Here is an 18,780-nt window from a genome sequence, read left to right on the forward strand (position 1 = left end):
GCCCAATTTGAGAAGAGCGTTTACAATGGCCCGCTTCCATTCTATACCCACGGCCTTCCTGCAGGGGATTTACTCTAAGACCCCTATTACCCAGCGTCTATGTCCATGCACAATGAATGAAGTAGAGGACTTCATACATTTCTTTTTCTACTGCCCTATTTATGAGCCAATAAGATCTAAGCTCCTCCTTTTGATCCCGTCCACCATTACATCTAAGGAAGACTGTTTGAAATCGCTTCTTGTGGACGCAAATCCCCAAATCTCACGTGGGGTGGCAATCTTCATAGTGCAGGCTCTGAAACTCAGGGCTACTCTGACAGGGTAGCGTGCCCTAGACCTGGACCTGTTTTAATTCTTTTATTACTTTTAACTCAATATGCTGAGTCTGTTCTGGGGCCATTTTGTGCTTTATATATACCCGCATATTAGTTTTTGGGCGCTGGCTACTATATCTTTGCATTATTGTCTTCGGGTAACTTAAATGTCACTACGCCAGCCAAAACACCTGAATTTTGCTTGGTTGCTTGTCTCTAGTTTGTCTTTTTTCTTTTTTTGTATTGTCTTATTTTGCTATGGCAGTTTGCTAATGCAATAAAGGTTTGAGTTGAGTTGACTTGGCCACATTTGGCCTGAGGTTCCAGAGCAACTTTACAGATCAATGAAAAACAATCTAAAATAGATGACATACAAGGAAAGGAGAATGGGGAGGGAGGAGGAAAGGAACAAGCTCAGGTACTAGTTCTTCCTATAATGACCAGTTGGGATGGAAACAGTGCAGGGAGCTTGATGGAATGAGTGCTGATAGATGACAGTTGCAGAAGAGCCAAAGGCAGCTCTGAGCAGCAATGATAGACTAACCCAGCTTCCTTTCTCTCTCTCTCTGCTCTGCAGTCTGGGGGAATCTTGGCATTTGCTCAGTACCATGTATGTCTATTTCCAGCATGGCCTACTTTTAAAATGTTTCAATCTAAGCCCTGATGTTTCGCCCCTAGTTTCATTTAAAGTCACACTGTGTTGTACGTCTTCAAACAGCATTCTTATACAAGCATCTTTTGCTCATTGTTTTTCTGCATTCTGACTGCGAATGCAAGAAAAATGTACTGGGGGCACAGGTTACAGCCAGATCCTCCTAGGCACTGTGTGAGAGCATGTAATCACCTGCACGTTTGGTGCACAGTGGCGGCAGCACAGATAGGATTCATGTAGGGCTTACTCCTTAGCCTTTTCTTCTCCCAAAGATATCCTGAAAGGCTTAAGATTGGAGTTTTCCTTCTCCTGGATGGGCCCCATCTGCCCTTCGGCATGTAGGGAAGTTTGTGAACATTTATTACAGTGCCTCTGTATTTAGCAATCTGCTCCTTCTAGTCCTTCAGTATATGAAATACAATTCTACCAGTCCGGAGACGCTGGACTGCCCACCTTGGTACTGTACTGTGCACAGAGATATCCAATGTTTGGGGACGTTCCATATCTGCAGCCTCATAGAATAGATGCTGCCAGCTGCCATGTACCCAATGACCACTACTCTCTAGGCAGGGAACCAAGAGTGGTCAGTTCAAGTATAACACACAGGCACCATAAAAAAATGACAGCATTCAGAGAAAATGATGGTGGTTGTGGTAATGATGATGGCACCATCTACAAGAGCTTTGCAATTATGGAGTAATTAGGCTTATAATTACATACAAATATGTACATTTGTATATTGCAAACAGGCTTAACGTTAAAGAGAGACTAATTAGCAAAAAAACCAAAAACTATTTAGTATAGACACTAGGGAACAAATAAAATTGTTTTGTAGGTAACATCAATTTCAGGAGAACCCCACCACCACCACTGGCCATTCCCATGTGTGGGTGTAATGACTGGAGTGTTAGCTTTGAACCTGGGACAGACCAGGGTTCAAATCCTGACTCTCCCATGAAGTTCACCGAAGGACCTTGGGCCAGTCACTGTCAGCCTAACCTACTTCATAAAGTTGCTGTGAGGATAAAATGGGGACAAGCCCTACAGTATGTACTCCACATTGAGCTCCTTGAGGAAAGGAGGGATGTGCATGTAATAAATAGAAACACATAGAGTAGCTCCTTGATTTTGCTACTAACCTTTGCAGAGGTTTGGACTGCAGCCTCATTTTCATACGTCTTAGGCTATTTTGGCGGGTGGCGCTGTGGGTAAAAGCCTCAGCGCCTAGGACTTGCCGATCGAAAGGTCGGCGGTTCGAATCCCCGCGGCGGGGTGCGCTCCCGTTGCTCAGTCCCAGCGCCTGCCAACCTAGCAGTTCGAAAGCACTCCCGGGTGCAAGTAGATAAATAGGGACCGCTTACTGGCGGGAAGGTAAACGGCGTTTCCGTGTGCGGCTCTGGCTCGCCAGATGCAGCTTGTCACGCTGGCCACTTGACCCGGAAGTGTCTGCGGACAGCGCTGACCCCTGGCCTCTTGAGTGAGATGGGCGCACAACCCTAGAGTCTGTCAAGACTGGCCCATACGGGCAGGGGTACGTTTACCTTTACCTAGGCTATTTTGGAGCAATGATGCAACGAAAGATGAGTGGATATATTTCAGTTGGGACCTCCTGGGTCCAATTCCTCCCCTTTCTAACAAAAATGGGGGCAGGAATCACAGGGCAATATTATATCCATGATGCCCCACTCAATTTAATGGGTCTTACTGCCTGAAAAGTGTTTATAGAATTGAAGCCTAAATCCCTGATGAGGATTGCTCCATTTCACATTTCTGCATTTTGTATTTTGTTATATGCTTAAATGTGTTTGAAATAGTATTAAGAAAATGAATAAGCCTTCCCAGACTAGGGGAGTGGAGGAGGAAGAGGAGGAGGAGGAGGAAGAGGAGGAGGAGGAGAGAGCTAGCATATGTTACAAGAGACTTGAGCTTCTTCAACATATCACTTTGAAAACTCCTAAATGTATTATAGGTTGGGGTTTTTATTTTTATTTTTTCAAAATCACTCTATAGGTATTATTAAGCTGCTTTGGCTTTTTTTCAGACTGGTAGAGTGTTACATAAGTATCCTGCAATAGTTTTAAATATGGACTATTTAAACAAGCTAAACTATGGAATTAGCTCCCACAAGATGCAGTGGTGGGTACTAATTTGGATGGCTTTAAAATATGATTAGCTAAATTCCAGGATCATTAAGCTATCAATGACTAGCCATACAAGAACCTTAAACCTGACACAATAGCATATGCTCAGCCAATGCAAGCTTTTGCACACTGCAGTTATGCTCTGGTGTCAGTCTGCCCTATCAATAGTCTAGCCACAGTGTTTTGCGCCAGCTGAAGCCTCCAGTTGAGACCCAAGGGCAGCCCCTCATGGAATGCATTGCAATAATCTAATCTTAAGGGTACCAATGCATGGATGTCAGGCACTGGCTGGACTAGGAATGATGGGAGCCGTCAGCCAAGGAACCCCCAAGGGAAAACACAGAAAAGGAAAGCTCAGAGCCCGGGGATTGGTGGTGGGACACTGAGGAGCGGTTGGGGGGAAGATTGAGAGGAGGTGCTGGATACTGATGGGACAACAGGTTTTGGTGAGCAGGAAGAACCTATGACAAGGAGCAGCTCAGACGCTGAGGCGGAAGCAGAGGTGGTGGTCATTAGCAAAGTTCTTAAGCCAAGGTACTATTTCTGGGTTAGCAGAGTTTGTAACCTGAAGCATCTGTAACCCGAGGTACCACTGTATCTTTATGTTCAAACTCAGTTATGGCCCTCATCCACTCCACCACTGAACCTAGACAATGAGCCAGATCTTGCACAGCTTCTCCTGATTCAGTTGTTATGGAGAATTAGAGCTGTGTGTCACTAGCATACTGATGACACTTTGCCTCCAAAGTCCTAATGAACACTCCCAATGGCTTCATAAAGATTGGGGGGGGGGAGAAGACCATGCCCTGTGTCACACATACCATTGTGGGAAGACCATGTGGCTGTAGCACAATCTTCCAGTGCTGTACTCTGGGCACAACCCTGTGGGCTGGAGCAAACTGTGCCCCCAGTATCCATCCCAAAGAGCAAGTCAAGGAGAACACAATGGTGATAAGTATCGAAAGCTAAGTGACTGAGGAACATAAGCAGAATTGCAGTATCTCTGTGCCACTCTTGGTACTAGTCATCCACTAGGGCAGCCAAGGCTGGTTCCTCCCCAACACCACACCTGACCCCAGATTGCAATGGATCCAGATAATCCGTTTCCTGCAGAAACTCCTGCCAACATTCTCTTCATCAACTTGTCCAAGAAGTGGGTATCGTTGCAAGGGTCCTGTCCACATCATCCGGCTATATAAAGTAAAACCAGCCCCATAGAGTATGCCTTGGACACTGGTGTCCTTGACTTTGACCAACAACTATGGCATCCAATGCACAACAGAGCTGAGTGCCATTCAAATTGCTCACTGAGAATTGCCGCTGAATACCAGTTGCTGGGAATCACAGGAGAGGAAGTTGTTGCGCTTATGTCCGGCTTGCAGGTTTCCTATAGGCAGCTGGCTGACCAGTCTGAGAACAGAATGGTAAACTCAATAGGCCTTTGGTTTGATCCAACATGATTTGTCTTATGTTCTTGTGCTCTTAATACCATGTTGCAACTTCTCTAAAGAGGAGTGCTGCAATTTTAGGGCTCCAGTCAGCCTGGAACAAGAGCCTTGTAGTCCTGTTCAGGCTTCTGAGGTAGGGCAGAAGGCAGTTTCAGCAGTAAAGAAAGGACTTAGGCCTCTGTTTTCTCTTCCTATATCTGGAGGCCTTCTCTTGCTGTCCTATATAACACTGGAGTAGTGCCAGTCCCAAACCTGAGCATTTTATTTATATATTACAAGTGGAGAATTAGTTCTAGAAACTAAACCATCCCTGCATAGTTCACAGGAGGATTTTTTAAATTTCACAGCATGCAACCCTAATCCCTTCCCCCATAATACCATAAGCTGCCAGGGGCTTGAGGAGGCCCATTACCTCCTTCCCCCTGTCCTCCATGTTGCTGTGGGGGCTGGGAGTGCAGCACATTATTTTCCAGTGACATTCCATGTCTCAACTGCTCTTACACAAAATACATTTGATATCCTTTCCCCAACTCCATGCGCACTCCGTTTAAGGCAGATTCCGCTGACCAGAAAATTAAGCAAAGGTTTAGAGTGGAGGGATTGCAAGTTCAAAACAGCAGAGAAAAACATGAGCCAAATTCAAGAGTTTGCAAAGGGTCCTGTTAAGGGTTTTGCTCTTTAAAAACCACTGAACAAAATTGTCTTGCAAGTTCATTAGCTATACCTAAGGGTTTGCAAAACCACCACCATTTAAAAAAAGAAAAAAGGGCCCTGAAGCTTGTACAGTGGTACCTCAGGTCACATACGCTTCAGGTTACATACGCTTCAGGTTACAGACTCCGCTAACCCAGAAATAGTGCTTCAGGTTAAGAACTTTGCTTCAGGATGAGAACAGAAATTGTGCTCCGGCAACGCGGCGACAGCAGGAGGCCCCATTAGCTAAAGTGGTGCTTTAGGTTAAGAACAGTTTCAGGTTAAGAACGGACCTCCGGAACGAATTAAGTACTTAACTGGAGGTACCACTGTATTTCAAAAATAACATTTAGAAATTAGAAATGTTAGCAGCCTTTGAGATATAGGAGGTACATAGGTAGATAGGGAGTTAGGTTCTAGTAATAAGTGAAGTTTAGCCAGGGGTGTGAAGTTCAAAAGTGATTGCATTGCACAGCATACCAAAAAGCTAGAGATCCACAGGTGCAGTAGTGCTTGTGGGCCTCCCCTTTTCCTCCTGGTTGGACAGGTGACCAGCACTGACTCCTCTGTCAGCAACAGAGAGTCTTCCTTGAATCCCTCTTCCTAAACTGGGAAGCTTGCTTCTTCAGAGCCAAAACCATTTGTACGACGTCAACAAAATAGCTCCTTGTGTGGTAGAGTCTTAAATCCTGTTTCCGTCTATAAACTAGTCCTTGTGAGATTGAAGGTGTTGCAGCCCTTTGAAAAGCAAGTGAAGCGGCAGCTTGTGGCATCACAGTTGAAAACTGTGTCTCCAAAGTTGCAAATGAATTTTCATTGCTTAAAAAGAGAATGGAAGTAAAATATATATATAAAAAAAACCACTACACTTCTGTAAAACAAGAAAATCCTTAATAAAATATTTTTTAAAAAAGAGAGAGAGAATGGAAGCAAAGTCCCAACTGAGTCAACAGCCAGACATTAGTGAGAAACGTGATCAACAAGTAATGACGAACTCTAATATTTCACAGCTAAATAACTCTAATAGCTAAATTACAATGTCGGTGTCTCACATGTATTCATTCACCAAAGTCTTCCCCAGTTCTTTCAAAAATGTCTTCTTTTTTCATTTTCATGCTGTTTGGTTGCTGTCCTAAATCAGCCACAAGAGCCTGGTGATCAAAATGAGCAAACTGGAAATTCCTTCTTCCTTTTTAAATTAAATTAACTCAAAATGTAGTCCAAAGCTTTCCGAACAATGCTGTTGCTATTTAAAAATCATAACTATTACCCAGACAATTCACACACAAAAATGCCTGTTTTCCACATGCAATCTACAATGCGGTCCTTTGGACTCTTTTCCTTTAAGTATCCAGACCAATTGACTGTGGAAAACTGAGTGTTTTACTTTAGGAAAAGAGCTTCTTGCCCCACAACCAACTCAAACAGGTGGAGCAAAACATGCGCCTGTTTTTCTAGGTGAAAGCTATATGGCTGTTTAACTCTTGTGAGCATTCCACACAAATACAAACGGAACCAAGAGGGAGGACAGTGTTAAGTGTATGTCATCATAACACCAAACTGTAAAAAGAGCTTATCCCCAAATTTGCACTAAACCCTTTGGGTGTTGCTTGGAGATAATTAAATTGCACAACGTGATTGGAAAAGGGCAAATCAATCAAAACAGAGCAGGCACCAGGCCATGTATGTATGTGCCCATCTGAGATAACCTGAGATGTCTGGCTGTTATATTTTGATTGATCTGTCCTTTTTCAATCCCATTGTGTTATTGGTGGGCAATTAAATTTCACGAAGGTCTGAAAAGTCACTGGTGGACAGCACTTGTAGATGAGTCTGGAAATGGGTTGCCTTTCTGCACACAACAGGAATCACTTTTTAACACAGCAGATGGGTTGGTCCTCTGCAAAACATGCCCTGGAAGGCCACATTTGGAGCCAAATAAAATATTGCTCATCTGTAGTCTGATGGAAAAGACTGCCATTTTTTAATTATTAAAATGTTATTACTCTTCTGTAAGGGAAAAAACCTCTCATGTAAACTGATAATTTACACTGATGTTTTATGAGGGTTTTGTTCACCTTGCAAATACAGATTAGAAAATTATGATTTAAAGTATTGATGGCATTCTTGCCAATTACCTAGTTTTCCCAATTCCATTGAAAGATATAAGTCTTTAAGGCAGTTAAACTCCCAAACAACACTGAAAAGAGAAACTAGCATTTGAGTTGGGTGCAATGCAATGCCACGCTGCTTATATTGTGCAAACCCATTTAAGCAAATGATCTGAAGAAAATGCAAAATTTCTGGATGATTGAAAGTTTGGATTAAGGTTTTCATGTGACTTTCTTTTCAGAAGAACATTTTTCTTAATCAAAGTCATAATCCATGAGAATGGGTTTTCCTATTGACTAATGTATCTTTCTAAACTGTATTCTTTCATAATTCTGATTTATTTCAATAGCACTTAATCAATGGGGTTACCTGGTACACTTCCCTTTAAAAGCCCCTAGACAACTTTTCTTGGGAAAATGTAAACTATGTGGCTTGTTTCAAGAATGTTTTTTTTAATATTTTCAGTGCCATCAGCTCTGAACTCCTTCACAGAAAATGTTTCCAGTAATAATCCTATTTAAAATCATGAAAAATAAGTTTTAGAAACAGGTCAATTGATTCCACCAATCCTACTATTTTAACAGAATTACGTTGACATGGTGTTGGGTATGAATTTGGCTACTCAAAACTTAAACAGGAGGAATTCTGCTGTGAGCCTGTGAATATTATTGGCATCAAAGCTATAAATACATAAGCCAATTGTTTTCTTCTCCCTTGCAGAATATTGCCTAGAACAGAACATTTGAAATAAAAGCTACAGCATGAGTGAACAAAAGCTTACACATTGTTTCTCATCTGTGCGCCTAGAATGTACTATGCCTCAAGGCTCTGTAGGATAACAGCAGATATAAAATGGAAAACACACAAGAGGAGATGCACATTGCTGCATCCAATATATATATATATATATATAATAAAAAATGGCATTTTCCAAGAAAATCAATGGCAAAATCCCCCAAAATTAAATGGAAATGGGTTCAGTGTCACAAACAGATGCAAGAAACACTTAATGATGGTTAATAAATGTCAGTCTGTAAACATTTATATAAATCAAGCCTGCGTAATCAGGAGCTGCCATTTAGAACACACACTCAAAGCTTTCCGTTTACGAACCGCTTGCCAAAATTTAAAAGTACTACCAATGCACAGACTTTCTCTCATCGTGCTTTAAAGCCTGGAAATTGTGCTGTGTCCAGTTAGATGCTTGGGTTGCTGCAGAATCTCACATGCCCCTGAGCCAGGAGCCAGGAACTGGCATGCGAGCTCAGGCATGTTGAGATGTTGCAGACTCTCTCCCTGCCATCCCACTCCAGGCGATAGAGCCCTGTCAGGATTCTAGACAAGAGTCCTCCAGCACAACGCTGCGTTCAGCTAGTGTTCTCTAACCCAAGATGCCCTGTGGCTGAGAGAACCGCAGCTTTTCCAGGCAGGCAGCGCTCAGGGGCTCAAGTGGCCTCTCTTCTGCCTAATGAGCAGTGAGCCAAGGACTCTTCTCAGCCTCTCTCCCTTTGACAAGGAAAAGGATCACCAGCCAGTGAGCCATAAATGCCTCCCTTGCTCTTAATAAACTCAGAGAATGTACTGCCACTCTGGTACATGATAGTTGTAGATTGTTCTTCAAATTATACCCCTGGACAAGGGACAAAGTATCAATAAAATAAAAAATTAGGTAATGCAGATAAGCCTTGTTACTGTACAGATCCAACCTGTAGGAGAAAACTGAGTGCCTGCCTAGAGTAGAAAGAAGCAAAATTATTGGGGGACAAAGGAAAGAAGAAGAAAGCCTTTGTCTTTGGCTCTTTTCAATAGCTCCTTTGGATGAAAGCACCAGGAAGGAGTTTCTTTGTAACTACAGTATAGGCAAGGATGCTGCCCCACTCAAGTTTTCTCTAACTTGAGCCCTGAAGTTATCTACTAAAGGTTTCTGATGACACGTTCTTAAGATCATTTAACATATGCTACCCATTAACACATTGTAATAACCTGTAATCAAGACGGTTTAAAACTTAGGATAGGTTTCCCTCCCTACACACACACACACACACACACACACACACGTTCACTTTCTATTCAGATCTTCCATGCTGATGACTATAATCTGTTTTAGTGATGCTCTGAGTACAGAACCAGGAGGTGGTAGTTAGATTAATTAACCTGGAATAAAGAGTGTGATCTTGTGATGTGCAGTAGGACACGATTTGGCTCTCATGTTGCTGCAAACGAGGGGGAGTAAAAAAGTAGTTTAAAAATTGATCAAAATATTACTTAGGTTGAAAAGGGTATAGCTGTCTGATTTGGATAAGTGTGCGAGGGGTCAAATTCATGCCTATCTAATACGGATATTCATGTTAAGATTCGCACACTCAGTCATGTACAAGGAAGGGAATTCCTTGGAAGATGGCTGATCCTCAGGAGAGATTATCTTGTGTTATGAAGAATCAAGTAAAGCAGAATTCTCTAACCTCCTGCAGTTAATTGAGCTGTTTGTATAGGACTGATTTTCCTGATGCCTGCAATTACATGCATGTCATATTATTTTATGCATAAAATGTGTACTCTCTCTCTGAAAAAATATTTAAAATGATCAGCAGAAATAAATAGCTGACTTTTATGCAAAACATCTCTATTAGTTGTGATTCCTAGGTTGGGTTTTCCACATTATTATAGATATTTATATTTCAGAAAAGCCACCATGCTCATTTTAAACTCATAGGGTGTGTGTGTGGTGTGTTTTTTTAATTAAAGCCATATTATAATAGGTTATGCTTTTCTGCATTTGTCACGAAATAAAATTATGCATCTGGATGCTTTTATGGCATCAGCAAATTGTCTCAAAGCAGCCACAGTGTCTCCAACTTACAGAAAAGTAGTATTTGATTATGTTATGGCACACTGAACAGAAGAGAAATGTTATTCTCTGTCTTTTGTGAGTACAGCTTGTGGTGCTTTCTCTTTGATTCCAAATTCCCTGTGCTTTCATACATCATCAGATCTGTTTTTCCTTGCAACATTGCAAGTAACAGCTGGACCACAATGAACCTCCTCCATAGATGTGGGAATGTTTATATTTAGCTGCCAATGACTAAAGTCCTTCGGCTTTCACTAGCCAGTCACAGTTTGCATTGTTGTTGCCTGTTTATTTTCCTTCTCTCTTTATTTCTTGACGTGCACCTCTCCACCCTCGCCCACACTCATGCAAAGTGCATTGAAATATTAGCCAGGTTAGAAGTTCATTGGGAAATTACACTAAGAATGTGCTTTGAGAAGGCACATAGAGAGATCGTTTCCTCAGAGAGCTTTGCTTTTGTTATAATGCACCAGTTTAATCATTTAAAAGGAAAAAGTCTGAGGCTGCAATCTTGCAACCAAATATTCCAGCTTAATCCCATTTGATTTAACCTGGATTTATTTGAAGATAGATTGCTTTAGGACTGCTGCAGCACTGAAGTAAGTAGAAAATGTTAACCCTTTCTATAAATCCACATTTATGCAGCATAATTCAAAATGCAGACCTTCCTTAAAAGTTAGCTAGATTTCTCCCTATTAAACAACTCTTTTCTTGCATACACTTCTGTGCAAGAGGAAAAAGTTTCCTTTTTATAGCTATTATAGAGAGACTTCCATATACAGCTCTGGTGTTCCAGCAATCTGTTAACTTTTCAGCTAAGATTCCAAACCAAGCTATAGAATATATAAAAGTGATTTCTTGAGGATCTCCAATATTTAAAAACAGAAAATAATGTCAAAATAAGATTTGTCTGTATAAAATATATATATATTAAAACCTAACAAGGAAAAAAAATTGGCCACACCACACTATAAGGTTAAAAAGAAAATAGTATAATAAAGGAAATACAAAGGCTTTGGCATGGTTTTTACAATCAACAATGGTTAATTTTGATATGTCGTTGTGAACAACTTCAAAACACTTAAGTTTAAAACTCTTGCAAGCACTTTTAATTGATTAGGAATGAATTTTAGATGCACAAAAATGATTGGACTGTGAACAGTAGTACAACTTCAGCTAAGAACAATTAACTTTTGCTGACCAAAAAAGAAACGTTTGATGCATGAAAATGTGTATAAAACATCTATAGAATATTCTTGTCAAATATAAATGAAATTAACTTTATTATAGAAATCATTCTGGGAGATTTCTAGGGAAGACAAATACTTACATTTTGACATAAAACAAATTGGATTATATCGAAGACACAATCTATCCTTTTCCTATCAAACTTTTCTTCTTTGAAGTTCTCTCTTGATCCTTCGTTTGCACATAAGCATCATCTGTTAATAACCTTTGGAAATCCCACCAGATATTTTTCTTACAGAAATCTAATGCCGTATTGTTCCAGGTTGAATTATATGCAATGGAATGATACAAACTTGGAGCATCAGTCTGAAATCTATGAACAGATTGGTAGAAGTATTCGATATAGCTTGATAAAACTCTTAATTCGTGGCAAAGCTTGTTGATCATGGCTTCCTTTTTAAAAAATAAAATAAAAAACACAACTTCATGACCAACACAAAAGCAAACATCCATTCAGTCTACATTGTTCTTTTTTCATTATAACATACAAATGCCCATTTACAAATAATACATCAAAATGAATAAAAGTTTGGATACCAAAATGAAGATTTGTTCCAACTGATATAATGCCTTCATGTATACAAAGGTCCATGTTAAAAGTCTTTCTCCATGTGTTATGTCGTAGGGCACAGTTGCAGTACAGACGTACTCTGAAAGCCGTTCTTCTTTTAGAAAACACAGCCAAACCTCCAACTGTTGTCCATAGAGCCATTTACAAAATCAACACATGGTTTACTGTAATCTTGGCCAATATTGAGACATATCAGGTTCACTGCCGGGAACTTGAACAGGAACTGACACTCCAGGGGAAATAAGACCTTAAAAGAAAAAGAATAAAAATTTTATAGTAACAAATACACATATATTCAGCTTCTATTAAAAGGGGGCTTTCTTCTAAAGCTTCCAGGGCTCTGTTAAAGAAGTCAATAATATCTTTCCCCATTTGATCATTTCCTAATTTTAGGAAATCAGTTGACCTAGCCATCTGCAAGCATATTAGAAAATACTTTTTGGCCCCACAGTTAAATGTCCAGTCAATCTGCTCTAACATTTTCAAATTGTAATGGGATGCAGTCTTTTATTTTTATGTTCCAACTTTATCTAGAAGTGCTGAGAGGGGGAAAGATATAAACTGGAAGGGAGAAACAAAACAATGTTCTGTTCATCATTCCTTCCTTCCTTCCTTCCTTCCTTCAAGTGCAGCCCCCCCAAAACAAGTCAGGAATGGCTTCCCTATCTTATACACAAAGAGTCAAGCCACTATGTTTAAGCAACTGCTGAGTTTTTAACAGGTAACTAACAATCACATTTGGATAGAAAATTAGCAATAACTTTCTGAATAAATTGTTGAGATCAGACTGGCAGGAGAAACAACTCCTTTAAATTCCTTTTGACATAGAAACAAAAGGGTGCTTACCTGTTGAAGTTGCACCAGAGGCGCCCATTGGCTGGCTGTTCATATGTGTCTGCATGTGAGGAGGGGTATATGTATCATAACTCCTCCCATTTACTGACGGACTTGTGGGCAGCATGCAAGAGTAAGAGGAAGTCTGGCTGGGTACCGGGGGCTGAAAGAACAAAGCAAGGCTTGTGAATTTCAGCAGCATCATATAGTCATTGTTTCCTTGTAGGGACAGTAGATAGACTCTACAGACAAAGAAGTTAAACATTCATATTTAGTGCCTTGTTCCACGGAGTGCTCAGTCTTCACAGTTCCCACCCTCAAAAGAGGGCAAATGATTCCCCAACTATATTCCATGGCATGCAGAGAGCAGGTTCTTCCACTATTAATTTATTATATTCATATAGGGGCTACTTTTTTGAGCACTTCACTTCCCCAGATTTGAGCACTTTCAGATCTGTCACTGGGTTGGGGAGTGGAGAGTGGAGCATCCTTGCTCAGAAGCATTAACTGTGAATTGGGCTATGTTTTTGTTTATATTGCAATGCATGTTAAAAGCACTGAGAAAAAAAGGCATCTCTCAGAAGTGCCAATCCTAATGATTCTCTCAAATTCAGTAGGAATCATCTATCTTCTTGTTTGTAGCTGGAAATCGGATCAGCTTACCAATCTATAAGCCTTACAGTGAACACCAAAACAAAAACATTTTCTCTCTGGGTCTTGTCCACAAGCTTCCCACAAGTTGGTCTACCATTTGGGAATCACTGGTGCAGAATATAAATTAGGGTGTGCATGAAAGCCACATCACTGAAGACAAATATTGCTTATAAGAACTGATATCACTCTCAGTTTTGGGCAATGTAATGGTTTAGGTCTTACATCCCAGTCCAATTTCTGGATCAGGGAATATGTTAGACTTCAAGGTGACAAACCAGTTTAAACCCATGAGGAATAGCAACTTAAATCTAAATATTTTATCTTAGTCGGGTTATGGATTGGCCTGGTTTTCTAGTTGTTTACCTATATTTATTCAGAACAGCATGGATATAGAAGCAGCAGATATAATACAACAGGCCCATTGGTAACCTTAATAATATACAATCCACTATTTTATACCTGTATTTATCCCCAAACTGATTGTCATTTGGACTGAGTTATTTTTTGGGGAGGAGGGGCTGCTAAAAGTAATTAGGTTCCTAATTCCCATTACTATTCCCTGTGATTTGGATATTTTACTTTCTAATCTCAACTCTCTGTCTTTCCTTTGAAAGTACTGCTGTTACATTTTTGTGGATATTAGGTTACAGTTGCACTCTGTGTAAAATCTGTGTAAAAGTGCTGCTTCTTCCTCAGCAATCCACATACAACAGAAATAACAATTGCCCTTATTTTAGGAATATAGTTTTGCTTGCACAACAACTGTCAGGTTCTTAAAGGACAGTATTTGGAAACATTTTGTATTTATCTTTTATCCAGAATTTATCTTTCATATATTATCTTTGGATTACTTTAGAACTCTTATCAACCATGCTCAGATTCCCACTCCCAATAATCCTGGGTTCATTTAACAAAGAGTTCCCAACCCAAAATGCAACTCTGGTCCAAAATACAATTCAGATGCACATGCCAATTAAGTAACCAACATAAACCCCTTCCCAACATTTATTCATGACTATGCATTAATATACTAGCTTCAGTTATAAATTCAAGAGGCATATGCCATACATACATACTGTATTTACTGCAAATGTATTTGTATGTGATTGATTGTGGGGGTGGGGGTCATAAAAAACATAGCAACCGATTCCATTATGGCCAATTCTACTATGATCTGATTTCTCCAAGCTCCAGCTCCAGTCAATGCTTCATGAAAAGCCATGGAAAACCTATAGCTTCTGTATCTTCCTATGAGCTCCATCGCATGTGCACAATAATGATTGGGGACCCTAGCATTGTATCCCCCCCCCCCACTCAGCCAGCTAGTTATCCACCTGCTTACAAGCATGAGGTTTGGCAGCTCTGTTCACTTTAACACAGCTATTTAGAACTGCAGGTGCTGTTCACATCCTCCTCTTCCCCCTTGGGTATTTCTAGGGTGCCAATAGCCACAGTGTCTCATCAGCCAAGGTGTAATCCTGCTAGCATTTTAATAAGCCTTTTCTCCTCACCAATGCTATACTAATGAGTTTCTCTGGTTGGGTACATTTTTTTTCTTAAACAGATTCTGAAACTTTTGCTTTATGAATTCAAATCCATGAGCGCCAATTAACTCACTACACATATTTTTCACAATTTTATCAAGTCCTTTATTTCTCTTTTCCAGTCCAGATGATCACATTCCAGGTTTGGAAAGCTCTTCCCAGTGATTGTGTACCTAACTATCATGTTCCATTGCAACAGTCCTTTTATGTTGGCTCATTCTACAACTTTTAGATCAATGGGTTGTATGCTGCCCTCCTATTCATGGAAGGCTCTTTCATCCAGCGGAGGTTTCCATGAATGGAAAGAAGGGGGAAGATGTTTTTTGCAAATTCCCTTTTTCTCCCGCAGTCCCCAGCACTATCTTCCATGAGGGTACTCAACCATTTTAGGGGAAATCAGAGAAAAGGGGGATATCACAATGCCCCGCTTTCCATTCACAAAAATATCTGCTGAATCAGAGTGCCTTTCTTGAACAAATCAGACACTTTAGAAGCCCTGATTCAGTTAAAATCACATGTGCCCTACTAGAAAAACTAGTCATAGACCCCGAGTCTAAACATATTAGCCTTCATTCAGAAAATGTTCGCTGCACTTTTGTTCTATGGAAATCAATCAAGCAATGTATAACATTTTCTTACGATATAGCATGCCTATTCAAAGAGATCCACAACATTTATACACAATGCATCAGCCGCATGTCAAGAACTCTCAAACAGATTGAAATCAGTGAGACAATTAATCACAACTGACTGAAATGCCATGGGGCTTAAGCACAATCAACTCTAACTGGATCAGGACCAACCACCATGATTCTATATAGATTTAATGCATGTTTCATTCTGCACAAGACTGTATCCTTTAGGTGGCATTTAGGTCTATTGATTGCCTTGTAAAGTATACAAGATCAGGGTGCTAGTTGTATACCCAATGGGCAAACTCCCATTAATTACCTGGATGTTCCTAATGCACCCTTTGGCTATAATTTTCCTATTGCTCTGGGAACTTTGCCTCTTTGAAATCAGAGTATTATGCAACTATTTACCAGGAGTTAAATACCCAAGAATATTGACAAATTTGCCTTTTACTCATAGCCTATTTCTTAGGTATGGTCCCATTCTTTTAATTAATATTAATCAATTACAAATTAAATTATTCTGGATTAACCACTGTCACATTTTTTTACAGTAAAACATAAGAAGAGTGTGCTGGCTCAGACCAATGGCCCATCTGATTCAGTAACCTGTTATCTCAGTAGCCAATGTATATCAATGATCGTGGACACCATTTAGAATCATGCTGTAGTCAAAAGCAAGTCTTCTTTAAAAAAATGTGGGGGACTCCAATAGTGAGTTAATAAATGAGGTTAATGGGCATTAGAGAGTGTCTAAACTGTCCTTGAACACTACTGTTGTGAATTAGAAGCAGGTTCCAGCCCTGCTTCCACACAGCAAAAAGTTAGCTGTGGATAGGGTTAATGCTAAGACTCCCAATGCCACATATGGGGGCAAGACTATGATGCTCAGCAGTGTGGAGATCACTATGGAGAAACTCAGAGCAACGCCACTTAGCCAGCAACTTCCTGCCATCTTGCCCAATGTTCAATTCAGTTTAGATATTGTAAATTGGGTTTGAAAATCCCCATGTCACACTAATACAGGACTTTAAAAAAAAAAATTAATTGCATATGGCAGTACCAAAGGAACAGTGCTAAAAAAATATTAGTCATTCTTTTTATTTACTTATTCTGGCCTTCACTCCCAAGCACTACAGTTTTCTCTTGGTTTAGTCTCACAAAGGTCCCTGGGATAGTGCTTTGTCCAAGGCCACCCTGTGAGCTTCATGCTGAATAGGATTTTGAATCACGTCTAAACACTATCCACCAGTGGTGCTGTCAAGGTATAGCTTTGGGGAGAAAGTGCAGCGCCCCAGTCATCAAAATGACCAGGAGGACCCACCAAAAATGCCATAGGGTTGACTTTCCACACGTTGAAATAATGCACATTACCATATGGAGGTGAGAGGTGGGGGAGGGAGAGAGAGAGAGCCATAATTTCTTCTAAAACTACCTAACTCACACAACTGCTATCCACAACAACAATTCAGTGGCTTCTACAGGATAGTCTTGCCCATACAAAAGGAACAGAGTGGCAAACATAAGAAATCACTGAATTTAAGCATCCCTGTGAAATCTCAGAAGGACCAAATTAAACTATTGATGTTTTACTCAGGAATGACCTGATTGAAATAAAAGGAGAAAACTATGCAGCATAGAAGCAAACTCCTAGGGGCCGAGGTCCCTTGACCCTCCCCCCCAATAAAATATTTGAGGAGGCTGGGCCCCCTGGAAGTTGATGGGCATTGCCATTCAAACGGTGTCTGTCCACCAAGTCTTGTGGTTGATTATGCAGGGCAGGGCTTACTTGTCCCCCCCCCCCATATTTTATTCAAGTTGGTACCCCTGCTTTGGAGTAGCCAGTTTGGAGGCTGCTGCCTTGCTCCTTCCAGGGTTTCATACCCAAGAGCACTTTACTCTGATTAATTGTTGTCAAAATACCCTTTAGCTCTCTGTCAGAATCAAGGTGGTTAAACCTTGGCAAAAATGATGTCCCGAGACCTGTTTGTGGATAAAGTGGAACTTTTGGCCAGCATTGTAGACATAGAGCCAGGCCCTGAGAGCTACTCCACGTTAATTAGCCCAAGGAAGAAATCTTGATGAGTGGCTCAAGCACCTCCATTAGGCTGATCAATCTCAAGGAGGTTCTATGTTGACTTCACAAATTTGAAGACTTCATAATGGTGTGAAAACAGAAATCCCCTTGACCTTTGACAACCTCCTCTTTTGGCCTGGAATTGGCATTCTCCACCCCAGCCATCGAATGGGCAAGGCTCTGCCCAGCTCAGAGAGAGAACGAGAAGGTGGGGGAGAAAGAAAGAAAGAAAGAGAGCATATTAGTGGATTATACTTACTTGCATAGGCAGGTTGTTAGCCATTGTGAAGCTAGGCATGGGTGGCAAAGCACTGTATGTGTTTGTTAGCGCGGTGTCTGTTCTGCCCAGCATTGAACCTGATGTGAAAGAGGAAACTATAATAGAATAGATAGATAGACAGGATGGACGTATTAGTTTACGCTTCAATCAGATGACTGTATTACTGTACAGAGCGTTCTGTTCTATTGCCCCAAATGGGTGACTGACTGATCAATACATTTCTGAAAGCACATTACCAGGTGTTGTGGGTTGCGGGATTGGTTGGTAGACACTTGTGCTAAAACTACTGCTGATGGGAATGTGGCTGGGGGTGTTGCTGGCTTGTCTTCTCTGATTCCTTAGCTTCTCTTCCCGTCTCCATTTTGCCCTCCTGTTGGAAAACCACACCTGCAAAACGCAAGAGCCTTTCTGTTAGCACTGTGAAAAGAGGGCCATGTCCTATCAAGCATCATTCAGAGCAGAAGACCCAGCTACTTCTCTAGAGCTACTCATAGGAAGCCTCTATAAAGACAGAGACTCACTGCAACCTTTTTTCATAGGTTACCTATTACCTATTTAACAAAGTGACTGGGGAATAAACATGGAACTACTGATCTACAAAGTCATCTGCATGTGTGACTGGCTTCCCACAGGGCAGATTGGATGCACATCTACTACACACCTGCACACATGGGTTTTTGTTAGGGGGCAGGCCTTTTGTTGGGGGGCAGAACCTCAGTTTGCTATGTATTT

The 18,780-nt window shown here is 40.8% G+C and overlaps 1 protein-coding gene across 20 annotated transcripts in view; it reads right to left on the minus strand.

Moving 5' to 3' along the window:
- Positions 1–11,179: 11,179 nt before the first annotated feature.
- The window catches only part of PAX6 (paired box 6), a 42,749-nt gene continuing 35,148 nt past the window's right edge, over positions 11,180–18,780 (minus strand). For 15 of the 20 annotated variants that reach the window (XM_028729903.2, XM_028729887.2, XM_028729914.2 and 12 more), the window contains 4 exons: positions 18,285–18,435; positions 18,028–18,143; positions 12,874–13,024; positions 11,180–12,274 (listed from right to left, as the gene is read on the minus strand). In XM_028729903.2, the coding sequence (XP_028585736.1) occupies positions 12,189–12,274; positions 12,874–13,024; positions 18,028–18,143; positions 18,285–18,435 (504 nt within the window). In that variant the 3' untranslated portion in view covers positions 11,180–12,188. The remainder of the gene's footprint in view (positions 12,275–12,873; positions 13,025–18,027; positions 18,144–18,284; positions 18,436–18,780) is intronic. The other 5 variants (XM_028729991.2, XM_028729956.2, XM_028729973.2 and 2 more) reach the window with 1 other exon arrangement.

Source organism: Podarcis muralis, chromosome 1, assembly GCF_964188315.1.
Source record: "Podarcis muralis chromosome 1, rPodMur119.hap1.1, whole genome shotgun sequence".
Classification (NCBI taxonomy): domain Eukaryota; kingdom Metazoa; phylum Chordata; class Lepidosauria; order Squamata; family Lacertidae; genus Podarcis; species Podarcis muralis.